Source organism: Mustelus asterias, chromosome 14 (genome assembly GCF_964213995.1).
Source record: "Mustelus asterias chromosome 14, sMusAst1.hap1.1, whole genome shotgun sequence".
Classification (NCBI taxonomy): domain Eukaryota; kingdom Metazoa; phylum Chordata; class Chondrichthyes; order Carcharhiniformes; family Triakidae; genus Mustelus; species Mustelus asterias.
Window position 1 is genome coordinate 69,552,288 of NC_135814.1, and position 21,653 is coordinate 69,573,940.

The 21,653-nt window shown below is 41.7% G+C and overlaps 2 protein-coding genes across 3 annotated transcripts in view; one reads left to right on the forward strand and one right to left on the reverse strand.

Moving 5' to 3' along the window:
- LOC144503759 (inositol polyphosphate 1-phosphatase-like) overlaps positions 1 to 21,653 on the forward strand; it is a 239,691-nt gene that overhangs the window by 99,957 nt on the left and 118,081 nt on the right. The window lies entirely within an intron of this gene.
- The window catches only part of hibch (3-hydroxyisobutyryl-CoA hydrolase), a 106,689-nt gene that overhangs the window by 43,594 nt on the left and 41,442 nt on the right, over positions 1 to 21,653 (reverse strand). The window contains exon 7 of one of the 2 annotated variants that reach the window (XM_078228595.1): positions 15,872 to 15,950. The exons of the other annotated variant lie outside the window; for it this stretch is intronic. Within the exon in view, the coding sequence (XP_078084721.1) occupies positions 15,872 to 15,950 (79 nt within the window). The remainder of the gene's footprint in view (positions 1 to 15,871; positions 15,951 to 21,653) is intronic. 2 annotated transcript variants of the gene reach the window in all.

The window sequence follows — 21,653 nt, forward strand, 5'->3', positions numbered from 1 at the left end:
AGAAATTGGCCCTTCTGGACAATTGCTGGGTAAACCCATGGGAACCTCCAAGAGGGATTCCCCAATGCATCTTTGGGGTACCTTCCAAATCTGATGATGGGGAGCTATGTCTCAATCTCAAAGATCTGCACCATTTGATTTCATAAATTTACCTATAAAGACAAGGAAAGACCTAACAAATGACAATTAAAATGGGAGCACACCAGCATTGCTATGTTACATATAGAAAGTCAGAGACAAATGCTCATTCATTGCCCTGAAATGGCCCTTTTTAAAACACTAATAGTTTACATGCAGCTACTAATACAGAATGCACTCCACACTTCCATGCCTTAAAAGGTAAGTTTGTATTAGTGTTAATCCTAGTTTGTTGATGCATTTAGCACACCTCCAATTGCGTATCAGGACTTTGCTTCTGGGAAATGTGCCATATTTGACGTAAGGAGCGTTTTGGCTTCACTTTCCTTTGCTCTTTATTCCCTGGCAAGTCTTTTCAAAGTTCCAATGCTTTCAGCCTTTTTTCTCGGTTACATCTGGAGCCCATTCTTTCAGATTTTAAAATATTTTGTTCTAACAAAATGTTTCTGTGTCCACCATCATTGTGGTTATCCACAGCAAAAGAAAAGGAAATCCAAATCAACCTGAAATGTTAACTCTTTTTCTCTCCACAGATATTGTCTCACCTGAATGTTTCCTAGCATTTTGTTTTAATTTTAGGTTAGAGAAGTTACTTCACTTGCATACTGTAAATGGGAACCCTAATAAGTTCAGAAGAGTTTTTAAACATTAGACATTAAGGCACTGGTAGAACTAGCAGCATTACATTAAATGACTTTGAAAACAAGCTTATAAGCTAACAAGAGAATAGTTTACACACGTGAATGCAATAAGAGATTTAAACAAGTGATTATGATTTTAAGACACACATGCTGATATTTTGAATGCATTAGTGTATTGTTTAAGATATGTTGTTCATTTAGCCAACAGCAATTTGCTGCAAAGCATCGTGGTAAAAAGGAATTAGGGGAAATCATATTCCAAGAGAATATTTGGACCATGGGGATATGCAAGATTTATCAGTAAAGATTCGGACGGAGAGAACATAGAGGACACTTAATCACAGTTCATCAATAGAGTTTATTCACTACCCAGACAAGATGGACACATGCCTAGACTTGGAGTCATGTGTTAATCTGTTGTGGCAGCGACCTTTAAGGGAACCCATGAGAACGTTCATTTGGACTCTGGGCTGGCATTTGAGGTCACTAGGCAACACAGGAAGTGGGGTCAGCCAAGACAGGAGTTAGCTTCAGAATTCTATGGACTAATAAAATGCCATTAAGCCAAAGAGTAGGATGCAGCTGGCTAAGATACATGACAGGTATTATTGTTGATTTGTGTATATTGAAGGCGATTGATTTTAAGCTAATGAAGGGCGGGAGTTATTGATAAGATAACCTATAATTGATCTGTTTTGAATTGTACAAGTCAGATTTCATCGGCAAGGTCTGGCAGCTTTTTCTCGGAGCTGTCCTGACCCTTTCAAAGTTATGTCTTTAACGTAGAGACACCGGCTTTATGAGTCTTAGATCATCTAAAGTTTAGGCAGCACTGGTCACCTCGGGTACCCACCAACACACACTAATTGTAATAATTGAAAAGGTTACCTGGAACAGACATCTTCAAACACAAACTATAATACACTAATCTTTCACCCCACTATATCTTTACAGATATCAACAGATTCGTAAGGATAACACAAGTTACGAAATCTATCTTGTACTCTGATGTTTACACTAAGTACACAATCCATTCAAATTAATATGCAAACTGTGGTCAGACATCCCACCCTGAAACCATGTGGCAAGTACCCTCAAAACAACTTCTATGGATTTTTCATAAATTTCCCCTAAAGGCTTATCACGCACTGAGCCAACTGGTCTCACTGGAGCTTTGTCTTTCACCCAAGGGTTTATACTTTCTGCTTTCTCATCCCCCAAGTAATGCTTACTCTTGGATGTCTTCACTAAGGATCCACCTCCAAGGTTTCAACATTTCCTTCTAGTGTTCTCTGCCCTGGAGAGCCACATGTATTCATGCTTCACCTTTCACACTCTCTCAGAAACTCTCACCAATTTTTATGGATGCACCATAGAAAGCATCCTTTCCGGATGTATGGCTCCTGCTCTGACAAGACCGCAAGAAATTACAAAGGGTTATGAAAGCAGCCCAGTCCATCACGCAAACCTCCCATCCATTGACTCCGCTGCCTTAAGAAAAGCAGCCAGCATAATCAAGGGCCCCACAACCACAGGCAAACTCTCTTCTACCTTCTTCCATCAGGAAAAAGATATAAAAGTCTGAAAACACATACCAACTGAATCAAGAACAGCTTCTTCCCTCCTAACATATATTAAGCTGATCTTTCTCTTCATCCTATCAGTAACTACAACACTATATTCTGCACCCTATCCTGTCCTTCTCCCCTATGCACTCTATGAATGGTATGTTTTGTCTGTATAGCGCACAAGAAACATTACCTTTCACAATGCACAAGAAACAACACTTTTCACTGTATCCCAATACATGAAACAAAAATAAATTAAATCAAATCAGATACCCAGCCATGCCAACAGAACACCACTGCTTCACAGGCTGTTTGAAGGCGTCACCAATCTTTGGGTCACTTTGGATCTCTAGCTTCTGGCAAGCTAATATCCCCAGCTCTAAACCTCGCAGCCCTGTTGTTAACTTGGGGTTTCTCTTTGCTCCATACTCCACTTTACTGAACAAAACCTTTTTTCCCCTCCAGAGTCTTGTTTTTCTATTGTTCCTTGACTTCACAGTCTCCCTGGAACTTTCTTCTGTTCCATTCCCTGGTTCTGGGACTTTCTGGTCTTTAGTTTGGGACCTGCTCTCTGCAGTCTTCCTTGTTCTAGGTGTTTCTGAGAAGCCGCTTACTCCTAGGTTACATTCTTTCAAATAACCATAAACTGCTCTTGCTTTTCTGTGTGAGCCCCTGGTTGCTAGGCAACAGCTCAGTTTTTATACCTTGTGTTTGATTTTGGGTCTGTAAACCATAATTAAAATGCAGGCAAAGATTAAGGTGAAACAAAACTCAAGCTTTTGACCCTTAAACACACAAATACTGAAGCACAAATTAAGCTTATTTAATGCTATATCTTATTCTTAACATTCACAAAAACAAATATAAATTACTTAAAAAAACTAAATTTCCGAACAAAATGAAGAAATGGGAATTATGGCACAGAGTCAGAAGTCCCCCCCACCGCCCCCAATCCTGAAACCACCCCCCCATAAGTTGTTTGAATCTGTAATATTGCCTTGTGAAGCTAAAAGAGGAAGTCTGTCATCTTCCATCAACAGTACAGGAGCAGAACGAGAACTCTGAACATGTTTGGGTGCCTGTCCCTTAACTGCGCTGTTTCTACCGGAACGTCTGAACTTTTGTACCAGTGCCTACTACAAGACGAATTCATCTCTACGTGCTTCGCCTATTGTGGAAGTCGGTCTTACTGGAAAAGTGGATTACCCTGCATCATCTTCAGCCTGCTCCCCTCTCTGAAGAGATTTCCCATGGCCATCTGATTCTGTACTTTGGACTCACGTGAAACAATAAATCTTATTTTGGTTGTGGCTTTCACCTTGTACCTTTCTTTCCTGTATCCCACTTTTATTGTATGAATGCAAAATAAAGTGTGTGTGTGGGGGGGGGGGGGGGGGGGGGGGAGAGAGAGAGAGAGAGAGAGAGAGAAACAGACATTGCAAACCCACTTCCTGTGTGTTTGAGTCTGTGTAATATAAACTAACCCTCTGATTTCACCTTGGGTTTGCTGTGGGGTTATTAATGGAGGATTGGATCACTCCAAAACTTAAGGGTTGGGGAAAATGTACCAGCAATTATAAAGGGGGAAGTCCAATAAAAAAAATCAAAAACACCTTTCTGTTTAAGGATGGGTGGTAAGAGGAGAAAGCAGGGCTGCTTGAAATTAAAACCCCTTCTGTCTGTAACATTTCATTTTGAAAAGACCAGTCACTTAGTGATATGGGGAGGATTGAATTTGAGTTAAAGTGACTTTTTAAAATAATTGCTAAAGTATAAAAGAGTATTCAGATGATCTAACGATTTCACAATGTATGTTCTTTAGTGGAGGTGCTCAAACTTTTAAACCGCACAATTTAAGAGTTAATTTCTGGATTGAGTCTAAATACTGAAACTGTGCCTATACATAGAACATAGATTTTTAACAGAAGCCTGCAGCATGCCCTAGAACACAGATTGGCTCCCTATATGTTATGATGGGGTGGAACAATATCATTAAACATTTGCCATTATAGACTCCTCTGTGAACTGCCCAGATATATAAATGTGGTCTAATTCAACAATCTTGTGGAGCAGTAAGCCTATTTAACTAGGTAGAATTTTAGATTAAGCTTAACTTCATGAATTCAGAAAGTTCCCAGTTGGAACAACAGCTTCATCTATGAAAAGGCAGAAACCTCTCACCTATATTGTTTGAGACCAAAATTCCTAAGAACTGCATGGTCCCACACAGTATTTTGTAATCTTGAAACATAGAAACAAGTAGTGGGATTTGGCCATTCAGTCCTTTAAGCCTGCTCTGCCATTCATTATGATCATGGCTGACCATCAAATTCAATATCCTGATCCCCTCTTCCTCCCATATCCCTTGAGCCCCAAGAACTATATCTAATTTCTTCTTGAAATTAGACAATGTTTTGGCCTCAACTACTCTGTGGTAGTGAATTCCACACATTCTCTGGATGAAGAAATTTCTCCTCACCTCAGTTCTAAAGGTTTGCCCCTTATCCTCAAACTATGACCTCTAGTTCTGGACTGCCCCGCCATCAGGAACATTCTTTCTGAATCTAATCCGTCTCCCTATTATTACAACCAAAGTGGATAATCCCACACTTATCCACATTATGCTGCATCTGCTATACATATCCCCACACACTTGGCCTGTCCAAATCATGCTGAAGCATCTCTGTATCCTCCTCATAGCTCACTCTCCCACCCCTTTGTATCATCTGCAAATTTTGTGATAATACATTTAGTTCCCTCTTCCAAATCATTAATATATAATATGAACAGTTGGGGTCCAAGCACAGATGCCTGCAGTACCCCGCTAGTTACTGTATGCCAATCAGGAAAAGACCCATTTATGCCAACTCTTTCCTTCCTATCTGCTAACCAACTTTCTATTCATCTCAAGACATTACCTGCAATCCCATGTACTTTAACTTTACGTAGTAGTCTATTAATGTGAGACCTTGTCAAAAGTCTTCTGAAAGTCTAGATAAACTATATCCGCTGGTTCTCCTTGGACAACTCTACTAGTTATATCCTCAAAGAATTCCAATAGATTCGTCAAGCATGATTTCCCCTTTCTAAATCCATGCTGACAAGAGTTAATGGTCTGAAATTTTTGAACTCAATGACTATAAAGTGTCTAATCTGAAGGTCAAGCTTACACTGGGCTTTACTGGGACGTTGCAGTATGCCAAGGACAGAAATGCGAGCATGAGAGTGGTGAATTAAAACAGAAAGCAACAGGAAACTCAGGGCCAGACTTGCAGACTGAGTGGATATTATTAAGGACCAGATCAGAAACTCCAGGGTATATTATGGAAGTGAGCCTAGACATCAACTTGTTTTGATTTTGGCATTAGGGTGAGGATAAGATGTTTCACTCCAGATATGATTTGATTGACCCACTCAGAAGGGTTTTATTAAAACAAACTTTATTTAACAACACAATTAAAATACAACAAAAAGAATTAGCATAACTTGTACCAATTTAAATGCTTGAGCCTGACAAGGTATAATTCTTAACAGCTAGTTATCTGTATAGTTCCAATGTAAGCAATATCTCCACAGATATATATAGCTCTTCAGACTCAGTTGGCACAAAAACATATGTTCACATGGGTGCTAAGTTTCCAGCCTTTAAGCCACGACACATACAGAGGAACGCCTGTCTTCTGACTCCCATACAGTAGCTTCCAGGGAAAGATCCATCCCAAATAGCAAAACCTTAGAAAGAGACTTATTTCCTGGCAGATCCCAGTCTCCAAATCCAGAGAGAGAATGGCACTTTTCTCTAACAATTCCAAGCAGCAACTACCTTGATTTCTCTGTGTAAGCCTAATTCATCCAGTCATGTGGTTTTGCCTGTCAATCAATCTAATCAAGCCCTATTCTGAAAAACCCCGGGGAAAAACACTAAAATAACAGAGCTGCATTAGTCCAGATTAAAGTAAATATCCTAGCAAATAGGAGCAATTATGTTTCCACAATATCAACAGGGGCTGCCGGTTATAAACCAGGCGGCACTGGTTAATAGAACTGACTGCTAAAATCAAATCCTGCACAAGAAACATGACAAATGTATTTCTTCAAGGCACAGTATTATCACAATATGTCCTCAAAGCAGCCACCCAAACTGTATTCAGTCATCCCAGCGTGGAGGAAGCTGCATTGTGAATGAGAATGCATTACACCAAATTGAAAGATGTGCACAAAAATCGCTGCTTCATCTGGAAGGAGTGTTTAGGTCCTTGGACATTGAAGAGGGAGGGTGTAAAAGGGCAGAGGTTTTACTTCCTGCAATTGCATGGGAAGGTGCCATGGGAAAGGAGTAAGGTCTTGGGGTTGATAGAGGAATGGGCTGGGTGGGGTGGTTACGGAGGGAAATGTCCCTTCGAAATGCTGGCAGCAGGGAACGGCAAAAATAAAGTCATGAATGTTCAGAAAAATAACTGGGAGGGTGGGAGACGGAGTAGGACTGGCAGAAGGTAAGTTTCACATTCCTCACAAAAAGATAGGCATAACTAGTACCCATGCATAGAGCTCTTGCTGTTATTGCGGATCAGCTGAATGTTCAGGGAGTGGAACCCCTTCCAGTTTAAGAATCTCAGCGGGCACTGTCAGTGCTTTGATGGGCACATGCGTGTATCCTGATGATGCCACACACCTGGGGAATCGAGCTATGGAGATGAAACCCACTGCCTTTTTGCCTGTGAGACACCATTTGTCTCTAATTTAAACCTTTTGCAAAATAGGACATCAGTAACCTGCCAGATGCAGCTTGCATCCATTTGAGTTACCACCAAGGTCTTCACCTGATCCTTGGAAGGAGCCAGAGGCCAAGAAATTCAAAGTCACAATGACATTGATGGCTACAGCCAGAGCATGATGAGCAATTCTGCAAGGTGTGAGATCTTTCATGACGAAAGCACAAATTTTTGTGAGCGCCTGGCTGGAGAGCCACAGTCTAATGTTCTTGGTCATCTCAAGGTAGCTGCATCTGAATATAGCCTTCATGTCCTTCCTCTGCCCTTCTAATGCCAGGGCTGTGTCCTTGTAGAAGATTTGACCACTGGGCCAAAAATCTGAGAATCACATTCCCATACCCAGTTGCAGTCTTCCTTACACTCAGGTGACCTGTCAATTGTCCCTGGAAGCCACATCCACTGTCTCCTCTGCCACCTCAATGCCAGCAGGGTGATGACTCCATGTGCTTCCTGAGTGTTCACCACTCTGCCTGCAACCTGATCTGACCCAATGGCACCTTTGTGCAATGGTCTCCCTTTGCACTGTTCTACTATTCGTGGGGCTTATTTATTTCCCTGCACTGCTCATTGCTGGCTCCTTGAACTGTATGCGCCTCCACATGCCTATCTGTCCCACACCAAGTATGCAGTCCATGCATCTCCGCCAAAGTCTGAACACGACACTTACTGCAAAATAGTACCATGGAACTTTTTATTTCAGTTTAACTTCTGAACGAAAGATGGTACCTCCGACAATCAAGGCTGCCTGAATGAATGCTGCACTAAGTCTCAGAGAGGAACTTGAACCCAAAACTTTCTGACTTGGAGGCAAAAGTGATAGCAACTGAGTCAGGGCTGAGTAATAGACTAAGTGGAAATGAAACACAGATACCAGAGATGATGTAGTACAGAGCCCGCATCTCCAATTTTTAGTTCTATATATCAAATTATATCTGCCTGGATACAACACTAAAAATGGAAAGATGACTAAAGATAGGTAGAGTTAAGAAAAAAAATACAACATATTGGTGATGAGAAGTAATAAAATTTGGCCTGCCAATGCATTTGCTGAAATCATTGGTGAGCCAATGACTAATGACTCAACATGTGAATCTCAGGCTGTGAAGCAAAATGTCGATATCTGACACAAAACAGGATTTATGCCAAAGAGATGGAAATATGGCAAAAAATATATTAGGATTTACATAGAGTTGAATCAGTGAATACCTGCAGTTGCAGTGCGTGTGGTAAAGACTGCGATATAACATCCTAAAATCATCTTTTTTGCACAGATACTTGAAAACAAAACATGAATAACATGAGGACAAACTGGCAAATTGTTTCAAGTAGGCATAAAGCGCAGTTAACAGCCAGCAACACAATTTGCTCTCTGTTGCTGCTGACAACAGTATTGAGGCTCTTAAACATCATACTTCGGGAGTTTCTTAATGTACATGTGGTATATTTGCATAGGTGCAATAGAGGACAACATTTCAACAGTCATTGCCTACCACAACAACATCAAAGGAGATTTTCCAGTTGCTCAACAGTTTAATGAACCAACATGACATTGTCTGGTCACAATGTATTGGCATCTTCCCCGCTGGAGTAAGACAATGACTCAAAGTCATGATGGAATGCACATTACAACAGTCACTCTGTGAAAGCACTATACATAAACAAACACTCACTGCCAAAAGCATGCCCATCAATTTGGAGGTGGAGATGGACAAGACTATGCCGATAGAAAACTGTAGAAAAGTTGAACCCATGGTTTCAAAAACATTTCCACTCTGCCAAGGAAATGGGAAGCAAGCACATAAATTCATTGCTCAACGTTGGAGGTTCAATGGGTGTCATTTGACAAGGACTTGACACATACCTTTAAATTTCTCTGAGGTCAAGTCTTTACAGACCAGGTGCTCTCACTTGCTATGGCATAGCTTGGCTGTCATGGCTGGGCTACTTGTCAGATATATTCAGTGGCCTTCAAGTGCTTTGAGCAACTATTTTTAATGTCCAAGACAAAATTGAGTCGAAGATAAATAAACTGGAATTCTAGGTATGCTTTGTGAAGGAAAACAACACAAATTTTCCAACTCACTCATGATTTCCTGATTATAAATGAACTATGGTTGCAGGACAGTGTCAAAGGTGATATTGAACAACATCTCACTGAACAGGCAAGGCAATTATATGAAAATTTTCCTTCAATTGGAAATGCAAAGAGCTGGGTCTGCTACTCTTTCATAAATTTCACTGCAATGTGTGTACGGAAAGACTCTTCAATAAAAGAACAAAGGAATATGCTGGAAGTCTCAACAGATGACAGTTTCAAGATAGAGTTCCAACAACAGTGCTTTCAGTTGGAATGTGAACGAATTTCCCTGAATTGTTAGACTGGCCTATCAAGATTTCGATAAAGTTTGTTGCAAATTACCTTTGTGAAAGTGGATTTTTATCATTCAGTGGAATGAAATCAAGTATCGTCAGCATCTTTGTGTAGAAAAGTGAAACCATCAGCAAAACTCCAAACATTATGCACCCACGCTCTAACAAGCAACCTCATCCATCAAATGGTGAGCTTAGAGTCTGGATCAATACATGGAACTATATTGTTGTGGTCATTACTGAGACTTGGTTGAGAGAGAGATAGGATTGGCTGCTCAATGTTCCAGGGTTTTGATGTTTCAGACAAGATTGAGAGGAAGGTAAAAGAGGTAAAGGAGTTGCATTACTAGTCAGGGAGAATGTCTTTTCTGCACTCAGACAGGACATACTGGAGGGTTCATCCACTGAGGCAATATGGGTAGAGCTCAAAAATAAGAAGGATGCAATCACGCTGATGGGATTACACTACAGCACCCCCAACAGCCACCGTGACGTTGAGGAACAAATATGTAGGCAGATTATGGAAAGATGCAATAACAACAGGGTTGCCATAGTGGGTGACTTTAACTTCCCCAATATTGACTGGGACTTCCTTAGAGCAAGAGGCTTAGACAGGACAGAATTTGTTAGGTGCAAAGAAGAGGGTTTCTTGAAACAGTATGTGGATAGTCCAACTTGAAGGGCCATACTGGACTTGTATTAGCAAATGAGCTTGGACAGGTGACTGACCATTCAGTGGGAGAGCATTTTGGAAAGTGATCACAAAGCTTTAAGTTTTAAGATAGCTATCAATAAGGATAAGTCAGGACCTTGTGGGAAGGTCCTAAATAGGGGGAGGATAAATTATGACAGAATTAGGCAGGAGCTAGGGAGCAGCTGATATGGGGCAAGTCCACATTTGACATGTGGGAGTTGTTTAAAGACCTACTGATCAGAGTTCAGGACCAGCATGTTCCAGTAAGGAGGAAGGACAAAGATGGTAAGGGGCCCTTGGATAACAAGGGAGGTTGTGAATTTAGTCAAAAGAGAAAAAAAGCATATGAAAGGTTTAAAAAGCTAAAATTGGACAGGGTATGTGAGGAATATAAAGAACACAGGAAAGAACTCAAGCAGGGAATGGGGAGAGCAAAGAGGAGCCGTGAAATGACTTTGGCAAGTAGGGTTAAAAGAGAATCCCAAGACATTTTATACATTAATTAAAAACAAGAGAATAACTAGAGAGAGGATAGGACCACTCGAGGATAAAGGAGGGAACTTGTGCCTGGAGGCAGAGGATGTGAGTGAGATCCTAAATGAGTACCTAGCATCGGTATTCACCAAGGAGAAGGACAAGGAGGATTGTGAGATTAGTGTGGAGCATGCTAATATACTAGGGCATTTTGATCAAGAAAGAAGTGGATTGAGTCTCTTGAAGAACATTAGGGCAGATAAGTCCCCAGAGCCCAATGGGATCTATCCCAAGTTGAGAGGCAAGAGAGGAGATTGCTGGGGCCATGACGAACATCTTCGTATCCTCGCCAGCTACAGGAAACGTCCCAGAGAACTGGCGAGTAGCTAATGTTGTTCCTCTGTTCAAGAAAGGAAAGAGGAATAATCCAGGAAATTATAGACCAGTGAGTCTCACATCAGTGGTTAGGAAGCTATTGGAGAGGATTCTTAGGGATAGGATTTATGTACATTTGGAAAAGCATGGCCTAATTAGGGAAAGTCAGCAGAGTTAGGCTTTGTGCAGGTCGGGTCATGTCTTACTAACTTGATTGATTTTTCCAAGGGGTAACAAAGGTGATCGATGAGGGTAGAGCAGTGAATGGTGTGTACATTGGATTTTAGTAAGGCTTTTTCAAGGTCCCTCATGGTAGACTCATCCAGAAGATTAAGATGCATAGGATCCACATGACTTGGCCACTTGGATTCACAATTGGCTTGCCCATAGAAGTCAGTAGTGATGGAAGGGTGTTTTGCGGTCATGAACCTCCCTGCAAGGATCCATACTGGGACCTCTGTTGTTTGCGTATGTATTTATATAAATAAATGACTTGGATGAAAACATAGATGGGTGGGTAAGTTTGCAGACGACACAAAGATAGGTTGCATTGTGGATAGTGTAGAAGTTGTCAAAAGATACAGCAGGATATAGATGTTGCAGATATGGGTGGAGAAATGGCAGATGGAGTTTGATCCGGGCAAGTGTGAGGTGCAGCACTTTGGGAGATCAAATGTTCACAGTATGTATACAGTTAATGGCAGGACCTCTTCTTGGGATTCAAGTCCATAGTTCCCCGAAAGTGGCCACACAAGTAGATAGGGTGGTAAAGGAGGTGTATGGCATGCTTGCCTTTACTCATCGGGGGATTAAGTACAAGAGTCAGGGTGTAATGTTGCAGCTTTATAAAACTTTGGTTAGGCCGCACAGTATTGTGTTCAATTCTGGTCGCCATATTACAGGAAGGACGTGGAGGCTTTGGAGAGGGTGAGAAGAGATTTACCAGGATGCTGCCTGGATTAGAGGGTATGAGCTACAAGGAGAGGCTGATCAAATTAGGGTTGTTTTCTCTGGATCGTTGGAGGCTGAGGGGAGACCTGATGGAAGCTGACAAAATTATGAATGGCGTAGATAGGGTTGACAGTCAGAATCTTTCCCCCCCCCCCCCCCCCCCTAGAGTTGAAATGTCTAATACTAGGGGACATGCATTTAAGGTGAAAAGGGGAAGTTCAAAGGAGATGTGTGGGGCAAGTTTTTTTTTTACACAGAGTGATAGGTGTCTGGAACACATTGCCAGAGGTGGTGGTGCAGGCGGATACAATAGGGGCATTTAAGAGGCTTTTAGATAAGCACATGAATATGTAAGAAATAGAGGGATATGGACCAAGAATAGGCAGAAGGATTAGTTTAATTTGGCATCATGTTCGGCACAACATCGTGGGCCGAAGGGCCTGTTCCTGCTCTGTGTTCTAAATTAATGCTGAACAACTCTATTAGAGCATTGTTTAAGTTGTATGCATGTATTAGAATTTGTAAAGTTTGCACAATGCTTGAGTACTAAAGGGGTCAAAATATTAAACATGTATGCTGGAAGTGGGTACACAAAAATAAAGTTTGTGAACCTCTGACCTATGAGGTTAATGTTATTTTGTAATAGTTGGAATTCAAATGCCAAATGAAAGATTCCCAGTTGCAAGTAGCTTTCTAATTGAAGCACTGAGGGTTCTGCCAAATTTATATTAAGACAATAATGTAAAATAAATCCATTAAGCTGTGTATGCCAAAACACGACCTGAACTTTTGATTTCATATTACTACACCACAGCTGATGTTACTGCTGAGCAAGCCAAACTCCCGAGCAAAGTCTGTCTTGCTGATCATAAACCTTTTTAATTGTGAAAAAGAAGAGAAAGAGCTATTGACCTCAAAAACAGAGCTCCAGTAACAACTTTAGAATGTTAAAAATTAAAATGAATTATTTTTTAAAAGTACACAAGTTACGTAATTAAAACAGCCTCACAGAACAATCCCCTGCCCCAAAAAACCATGTTTTCTCCAAGAAATCATAGAAAACATCAGAAAAATATAAAAACATCTCTCTCATCATAATATTTTGAGGACAGTTGTTCAGTAAGTTCAAACTAAGGCAGTCAATGTTACAGAATCTACAACCCCATTGAAAACTAATGGGGAAGGATTAGAACCAAGAAGAAGCTGACAATCTTGATTAAAATGAGTCATGCAGCAAAATCAAAAAAGCTTTTGTTAATGCTCAAGTCCATAAAAACAGAAAAATTGAACATATAATGAACCATCAGCTGCTCATTCCCCATCGAGATTGGAAAAATTGTACAACGTAAGCATTTAGTTATGTGGCTTGTAGAATTGTTCTTTGTTGATAATGATGCAGAGATAGAATTGAATATATTGCACTTTAATTTGCAGAAATTTTGGCTTCACTTGATGAGCATAGTTCTTAAGAAGGAATGTTAACTAAGATGGATGTCTTCAGATTCTAGTACTGAATGCTTTAAACTTCAAAGAAAAATATGAAACTACAAAACCGGCCTTAAACCACATCATTCATGGATTTCTCGGAGTACTACGTAATCTTTTATAGAGGAGAGGGTTGTGTTGGAATTCAATCCAAAATTCAGGCTAGTGCTTACAGATTTCAAAATGCTGTTAAGTTGAAACTTAATGCAGAAACTTCAAAATTATTGCATTAACTTTACAATAACTTAATAGTATTTACTCTCTCAAAACCAACTTTATAAATTTGACAAAGGCACTATTCTCTTACAAATAACCTATTTCTTAGATATTTTAACGACCACAACTTTTTTTTGCACGAGTCGTCTCCAACAGATGTTAGCCATTTAAAATTTTAATTTAACTGATTTATAATCTATTCTGTTATCCTCCCTCTAATTCCAACCCTTAATCTTTTCCAATGATATTCCTGTCAAAAGCTTCCCTGAAGTCCACGTACACAATTGCACACAAGAGTACTTTCGTGTAACGATCATGTGACTGGACTAATACAAATAAAAGGTCAGTTCAATTAAAGTGACTGTGAAGCTGCTGGTTGCCATAAAAGCTGAACAGGTTCACTCATTAATGAATTACATTAATGGAAGGCAAGACTATTTGATTAATTCTACATAATATCAACAGCTGAGAACACTTAACACAGTAAAGGCTACAGGCCTTGACAATATCTTGGTTAGAGGGCTGAAGAGCTGTGCTCCAGAACTAACCGTGTATAGCTAAACTGTTCCAGTACAACACTGGCATTTTCCAAGTATGCCCACAAAAAAGCAGGATAAATCCAACCTGGCCAATTACTATCCCATTAGCCTAACCCCGCCCCCCCTCCCCAATATCATCAATAAAGTCATGCAGGAACAGTCATTAATGTTACCATTCAGTAATATTACCTATTTCACAATAACCGGCTCACTGATGCACAGTTCTCAACTTCTGGGGATAGACTGTCCATTAATACAAGGCATCTGCGGCTAGCTCTCACTACACCCTGGAAACAAGTCCCAGCTTCTCAAGTCTCTCCATGAAACTGATGTCCTGCATCCCTGATACCACATCCTTTACACTCTTCTCTGCACCCTCTCAGGCCTTAGCATCCTTACTAAAGTGCGGCACCTAGAAACAGACATAATACTCTAGCCAGGGCTAAATAGTGATTCATAAAGATGTGGAAAATTTTGAGGGTGGTTTTAAATATCACTTGCAGTGAGAGTCACAACTGCGAGCCACCTGCATATTGTGAGTGGTGGATATGCTAAAGGGTCACTTTTGTCTTGGTTTTCAACCTGCTGAGATTAAAAAGTTTTCTGTCGAGTCAAAACTCAATCATAACCCCATGTGGAAGTTCATCATGAGCGAGTTCCTTGACTATGCAGAGATAGGTAATGAATCATAATCACAATGCTTGGCGCCCATTGCGAAGATAATTGTTGCCATACGCCATCCAGGAGTCACAAGATAGTAACAAGTTTTGCTGGACATCTAAGTCTTTGGAGGGCTTTCCAAAAGCTATGCAGTTGATGGAATCAAAGACCCTTGATTGATCGATAAGGTCCATTTAGAGCATTTTGCTTGTTTGGGACACCATTCCTAGGTTTGTCAAGTGAAAAACATCATATCTGTGTTGCCTTTGCAAGGTGGGAAATCACATTGGGTCACTGGAAGTGTGTCTTTGCTGACAGGCAGGAGGCAGTTCAGGAAGATTCAGATGAGAATCTTCCTCACAGTGGATAGAAGGGACACGCCTCCATAGTTCCCACAAATTAATGTATCACCCTTCTTGGAAAGTGAAACAATGACAGTTTTGCAGGGCAACTCTCATCATCTCTGCCCAAAGACTTGTGGCTCCAGGATGGACTTTAACCTGGTGTTGTGAGACTTCTTACCATGTATGCAGAGCCGATTTGATAACTTGGTCCAAAACTTTGTGACCATGCTTTACAGGAAAGCACTCATGAGGAATCACAGAAAAATTACAACACTGGCCATCTGACATCCAGAGCATGTGCTGCACCCTGGGTGAGGATACTCTAAAGGCCCCTGCATTTCAAGGTTTATGTAGCAGTGTCGCTTGAACTAATTTCTCTTAGCCTCCCCTCATGGTACCCATGAACAAATACAAAAGATTGACTACTATTTTATAGAACAGGTACATCCTGGGTGAATAAATACAACACATTTGCAAAAGAATACACCTGCAAGAACGATAAGTGACAAATAAATACTACTGAAATTTTCAAATTTCATTCATTTTGGTTAAACAGATAACAACTGATAAAACTATCAAAATACATGGATGTGCACTCAAGAGAACTTTGATACATTAGACATGGTGAATAGATTCAGTTTTACCTATTCCTGTTTCTGGCATAGCAAATAGTGTTTTCTCTGTTGCAACTCGGAAATGGCCATGCACTGACAAACCGACACCCTGGAAAGAAAGTGAAAATAGTAATTAATGGCAACTATAAGTACAGTGCAATGCCAAACTGTGTGGCCTTGGATCAAGAATGTTACTGTGCTACGAACATTTATTTAGTCTACAGTCAACATATGAACAGTTTTTGCAACTTTAGCCCTCCCCTCCTGAAAGCAGCATCTTCAGCTTTAATACACTTCAACAAAGGCAATTTAAGGGTTCTCTGGTAGGTTGATCATTTTTTGATCACTTGAGAACGAGGACTATTAGAATCATTCCAGCCAAGCATAATTGCAGTATCATTCACCATTCAGATCCATGCTTCCAAAGCCTCAAATAAGTGAAAGCAAAAGTGAAGACTGATGTCAGGAAATTCTTGCAGGGAATGATCAACCTGCCTAACAGACTGTCATATTGAGGTCAATTCCTTAGCCAATTAGATGCTGAAACAATTAAATGTGGTGTTGTGCAGTGGGCAGAAGGAGTGTCTCTGGCGTCTTTCTGGAACTACAAACCATGAAGAGCCAAGTGTTCTCCTCACCCACAAGTATCCTGTAGTCCTGTGAACCCTGTTTCAACCTTCTACTTCTATCTGCAGGGACATGAAGACCAAAACCAATGTCCCATATCCACAACAGCTGAAAGCTACTGATGAGAGAAGCACCTTATATCATCAGAACATGCCAAAGAACTTTGCAAATGGTCATATATTTTTGAAGTGGAATCACGGATTGTTGTCTTTATCCAGACAACAAATTTGCAAAAATCAAGTTTCCCCAAACAACAAATGAATGAATAAACAACCAGTTAATCTGGTTGCAGTGGTGTTAATTAAGGGATGAATACTGATCAAAACACAGCCAGAACACACTTCTTCTTTGAGCGATGCCGTGGCACCTTTCACTGAGGCAACATTGCAACATTTCGAACAAGGCAACACCTCTCAGTAATGCATCTTTGCATCACAATTTGACTGGGCTCTGATGTCTTCTCACATGTTTTAAATCCTGAAGGATTTTATTTTTAAACCAGTGTGTGTGGTCTCACCAGGTTTTACCAGATGATGTATTTCTTCAATTTGGGGAGATTTAGGATTATTTTTAACATCACTTTCAAATTCAGTGGTAGCTAAATCATGAAACCTTGTTTAACCAATACCCCACACCTACTGAGGTGATATCAGATTGTTCTATCCGCAGTCTTTCCAGCCCAGCACCATTGTCAGTGACGAGACTCAGCTGTCAAAGTACTGGTCGAACAGCTGAGTCTCAACTGTCTGAATTTCTAGTAGTGGCAGAAGCATGAAACAAAATATTCAGTTGCAAGACTCGGTGCCCTATCAACTTGTAGGACAAAAATCGCTCAGCCGACTGAAATGTATTAGTTTATTAGGTGGAAAGGATTCCATTATCCCACTAAACCAGCAGTCAGAAACTGAGAGAATAGGGTGGACAAAGCGAGATCTCAGTGGATGATCTCGCTTGCTTTTGCCCTGTCCAAGTGTTTTCTACTGCAAACTGTTGGCAAAAACACTTGGTCTTGGAGGAACTGATGTAATTTAAGAAAATAGGTGGCATCAGTGCACAGAAATAGTTTACAATGATGGTAGTTTGTGATCAGTGGCAAAATGATGCCTCTTGTCAATGACCTTGAAGAAAGCTGCCTTGATAGGTCTAGTGATCTCTGCAGTGAGAACTTTACTGCTCGACATAAAATTAAATGCAGCTTATTTAATAGTGATTCCCAGCATCCAGCTGCCATGATGTCTTAAAGCCGCTCAAGCAACCAATAAAAGAATTCCCACAGACAGCCAACCAGGAAATGAAAAGCTCTACTTTCTAAAAGGTTTTCAGAGAGCTAAATAAAGGGACACTAAGTTAGAAGATGAAATAACACAAACTTTTAAAAAATCTTTTAAATTATTTCCAATGATTTAGCTTAACAAACTAGTAATTAATCATAAAGAAGTGACAACATTCCACTATTTTCCAGGGCAGAATAATTATTTAGAACATAGAACAGTACAGCACAGAACAGGCCCTTCGACCCACGATGTTGTGCCGAGCTTTATCTGAAACCAAGATCAAGCTATCCCACTCCCTATCATCCTGGTGTGCTCCATGTGCCTATCCAATAACCGCTTAAATGTTCCTAAAGTGTCTGACTGCACTATCACTGCAGGCAGTCCATTCCACACCCCAACCACTCTCTGCGTAAAGAACCTACCTCTGATATCCTTCCTGTATCTCCCACCACGAACCCTATAGTTATGCCCCCTTGTAATAGCTCCATCCACCCGAGGAAATAGTCTTTGAACGTTCACTCTATCTATCCCCTTCATCATTTTATAAACCTCTATTAAGTCTCCCCTCGGCCTCCTCCGCTCCAGAGAGAACAGCCCTAGCTCCCTCAACCTTTCCTCATAAGACCTACCCTCCAAACCAGGCAGCATCCTGGTAAATCTCCTCTGCACTCTTTCCAGCGCTTCCACATCCTTCTTATAGTGAGGTGACCAGAACTGCACACAATATTCCAAATGTGGTCTCACCAAGGTCCTGTACAGTTGCAGCATAACCCCACGGCTCTTAAACTCCAACCCCCTGTTAATAAAAGCTAACACACTATAGGCCTTCTTCACAGCTCTATCCACTTGAGTGGCAATCTTTAGAGATCTGTGGATATGGACCCCAAGATCTCTCTGTTCCTCCACAGTCTTCAGAACCCTACCTTTGACCCTGTAATCCACATTTAAATTAGTCCTACCAAAATGAATCACCTCACATTTATCAGGGTTATACTCCATTTGCCATTTTTCAGCCCAGCTTTGCATCCTATCTATGTCTCTTTGCAGCCTACAACAGCCCTCCACCTCATCCACTACTCCACCAATCTTGGTGTCATCAGCAAATTTACTGATCCACCCTTCAGCCCCCTCCTCTAAGTCATTAATAAAAATCACAAAGAGCAGAGGACCAAGCACTGATCCCTGCGGCACTCCGCTAGCAACCTGCCTCCAATCCGAAAATTTTCCATCCACCACCACCCTCTGTCTTCGATCAGACAGCCAGTTACCTATCCAATCGGCCAACTTTCCCTCTATCCCACACCTCCTCACTTCATCATAAGCCGACCATGGGGGACCTTATCAAACGCCTTACTAAAATCCATGTATATGACATCAACTGCCCTATCTTCATCAACACACTTAGTTACCTCCTCAAAAAATTCTATCAAATTTGTGAGGCACGACTTGCCCTTCACGAATCCGTGGGGACTATCCCGGATTAATCCGCATCTTTCTAAATGGTCGTAAATCCCATCCCTAAGGACCTTTTCCATCAATTTACCAACCACCGAATTAAGACTAACCGGTCTATAATTACCAGGGTCATTTCTATTCCCTTTCTTAAACAGAGGAACAACATTCGCCATTCTCCAGTCCTCTGGCACCATCCCCGTGGACAGCGAGGACCCAAAGATCAAAGCCAAAGGCTCTGCAATCTCATCCCTTGCCTCCCAAAGAATCCTAGGATACATTTCATCAGGCCCAGGGGACTTATCGACCTTCAGTTTATTCAAAACTGCCAGGACATCCTCCCTCCGAACATCTATTTCCTCCAGCCTATTAGCCTGTAACACCTTCTCTTCCTCAAAAACATGGCCCCTCTCCTTGGTGAACACTGAAGAAAAGTATTCATTCATCACCTCGCCTATCTCTACTGACTCCATACACAAGTTCCCACTACTGTCCTTGACCGGCCCTAACCTCACCCTGGTCATTCTTTTATTCCTCACATAAGAGTAAAAAGCCTTGGGTTTTTCCTTGATCCGACCCGCCAAGGACTTCTCATGTCCCCTCCTAGCTCTCCTAAGCCCCTTTTTCAGCTCATTCCTTGCTAACTTGTAACCCTCAATCGAGCCATCTGAACCTTGTTTCCTCATCCCTACATAAGCTTCCCTCTTCCTTTTCACAAGACATTCCACCTCTTTCGTGAACCATGGTTCCCTCACTCGGCCATTTCCTCCCTGCCTGACAGGGACATACCTATCAAGGACATCCAGTATTTGTTCCTTGAAAAAGTTCCACTTTTCATTAGTTCCTTTCTCTGACAGTTTCTGTTCCCAACTTATGCCCCCTAATTCTTGCCTAATCGCATCATAATTACCTCTCCCCCAATTGTAAACCTTGCCCTGCCGTACGGCCCTATCCCTCTCCATTGCAATAACAAAAGACACCGAATTGTGGTCACTATCTCCAAAGTGCTCTCCCACAACCAAATCTAACACTTGGCCCGGTTCATTTCCCAGTACCAAATCCAATGTGGCCTCACCTCTTGTCGGCCTATCCACATATTGTGTCAGGAAACCCTCCTGCACACACTGCACAAAAACTGCCCCATCCGAACAGTTTGACCTACAAAGGTTCCAATCAATATTTGGAAAGGTAAAGTCCCCCATGACAACTACCCTGTGACCCCCACACATATCCATAATCTGCTTAGCAATTTCTTCCTCCACATCTCTATTACTATTTGGGGGCCTATAGTAAACTCCTAACAATGTGACTGCTCCTTTCCTATTTCTAACCTCAGCCCATATTACCTCAGTGTGCAGATCCCCCTCGAAGTGCCTTTCTGCAGCCGTTAAACTATCCTTGATTAACAATGCCACTCCTCCACCTCTTTTACCAGCTTCCCTACACTTAGTGAAACATCTATACCCCGGAACGTCCAACAACCATTCCTGTCCTTGTTCTACCCACGTCTCTGTAATGGCCACAACATCGTAGTCCCAAGTACCAATCCAACCCCAAGTTCATCAACCTTGTTCCGGATGCTCCTTGCATTGAAGTAGACACACTTCAACCCACCTTCCTGTCTACCGGTACCCACCCTTGACCCTGATACCTTCCCCAATACCTCACCACCCTCACTGACTTCTGGACTACAACTCCTTTTCCCACTCCCCTGACAAATTAGTTTAAACCCCCCTGAAGAGCCGTAACAAATTTCCCTCCGAGGATATTGGTGCCCCTCTGGTTCAGGTGCACCCCGTCCTGTTTGTACAGGTCCCACCTTCCCCAGAATGTGTTCCAATTATCCAAGTATCTGAAACCCTCCCTCCTACACCATCCCTGCAACCACATGTTTAACTGCACTCTCTCCCTGTTCCTCAACTCACTATCACGTGGCACCGGCAACGTACCAGAGATGACCACATGTTTCGTCTTGGCTCTCAGCTTCCAGCCCAGCTCCAGAAATTCCTGCTTTAAATCCCCGTCCCTTCTCTTACCTATGTCATTGGTACCAATGTGTACCACGACTTGTGACTGTTTCCCCTCCCCCTTCAGAATCCGGAAAACACGGTCTGACATACCATCCGTGAGTCTCATTTGCTGCCACAGAACCTCCTATCTATCCCTCTAACTAACGAGTCCCCAATAACTATTGCCCTCCCGCTCTGCCCCTTACCCTCCCGAGCCACAGAGACGGACACAGTGCTGGAGATCCTCTCACTGCGGCTCACCACTGGTATGTCATCCCCCTCAACCGTATCCAAAGCGGAATACTTGTTGCTAAGGGGAACGACCACCGGGGATCCCTGCACGGACTGCTTCCTCCCAGCCCCTCTCACCGTCACCCATCTGTTTTCATTCCTCGGAGTAACTGTATCCCTAAAGCTTCTGTCTATGGCCACCTCCGCATCCCTAATGAT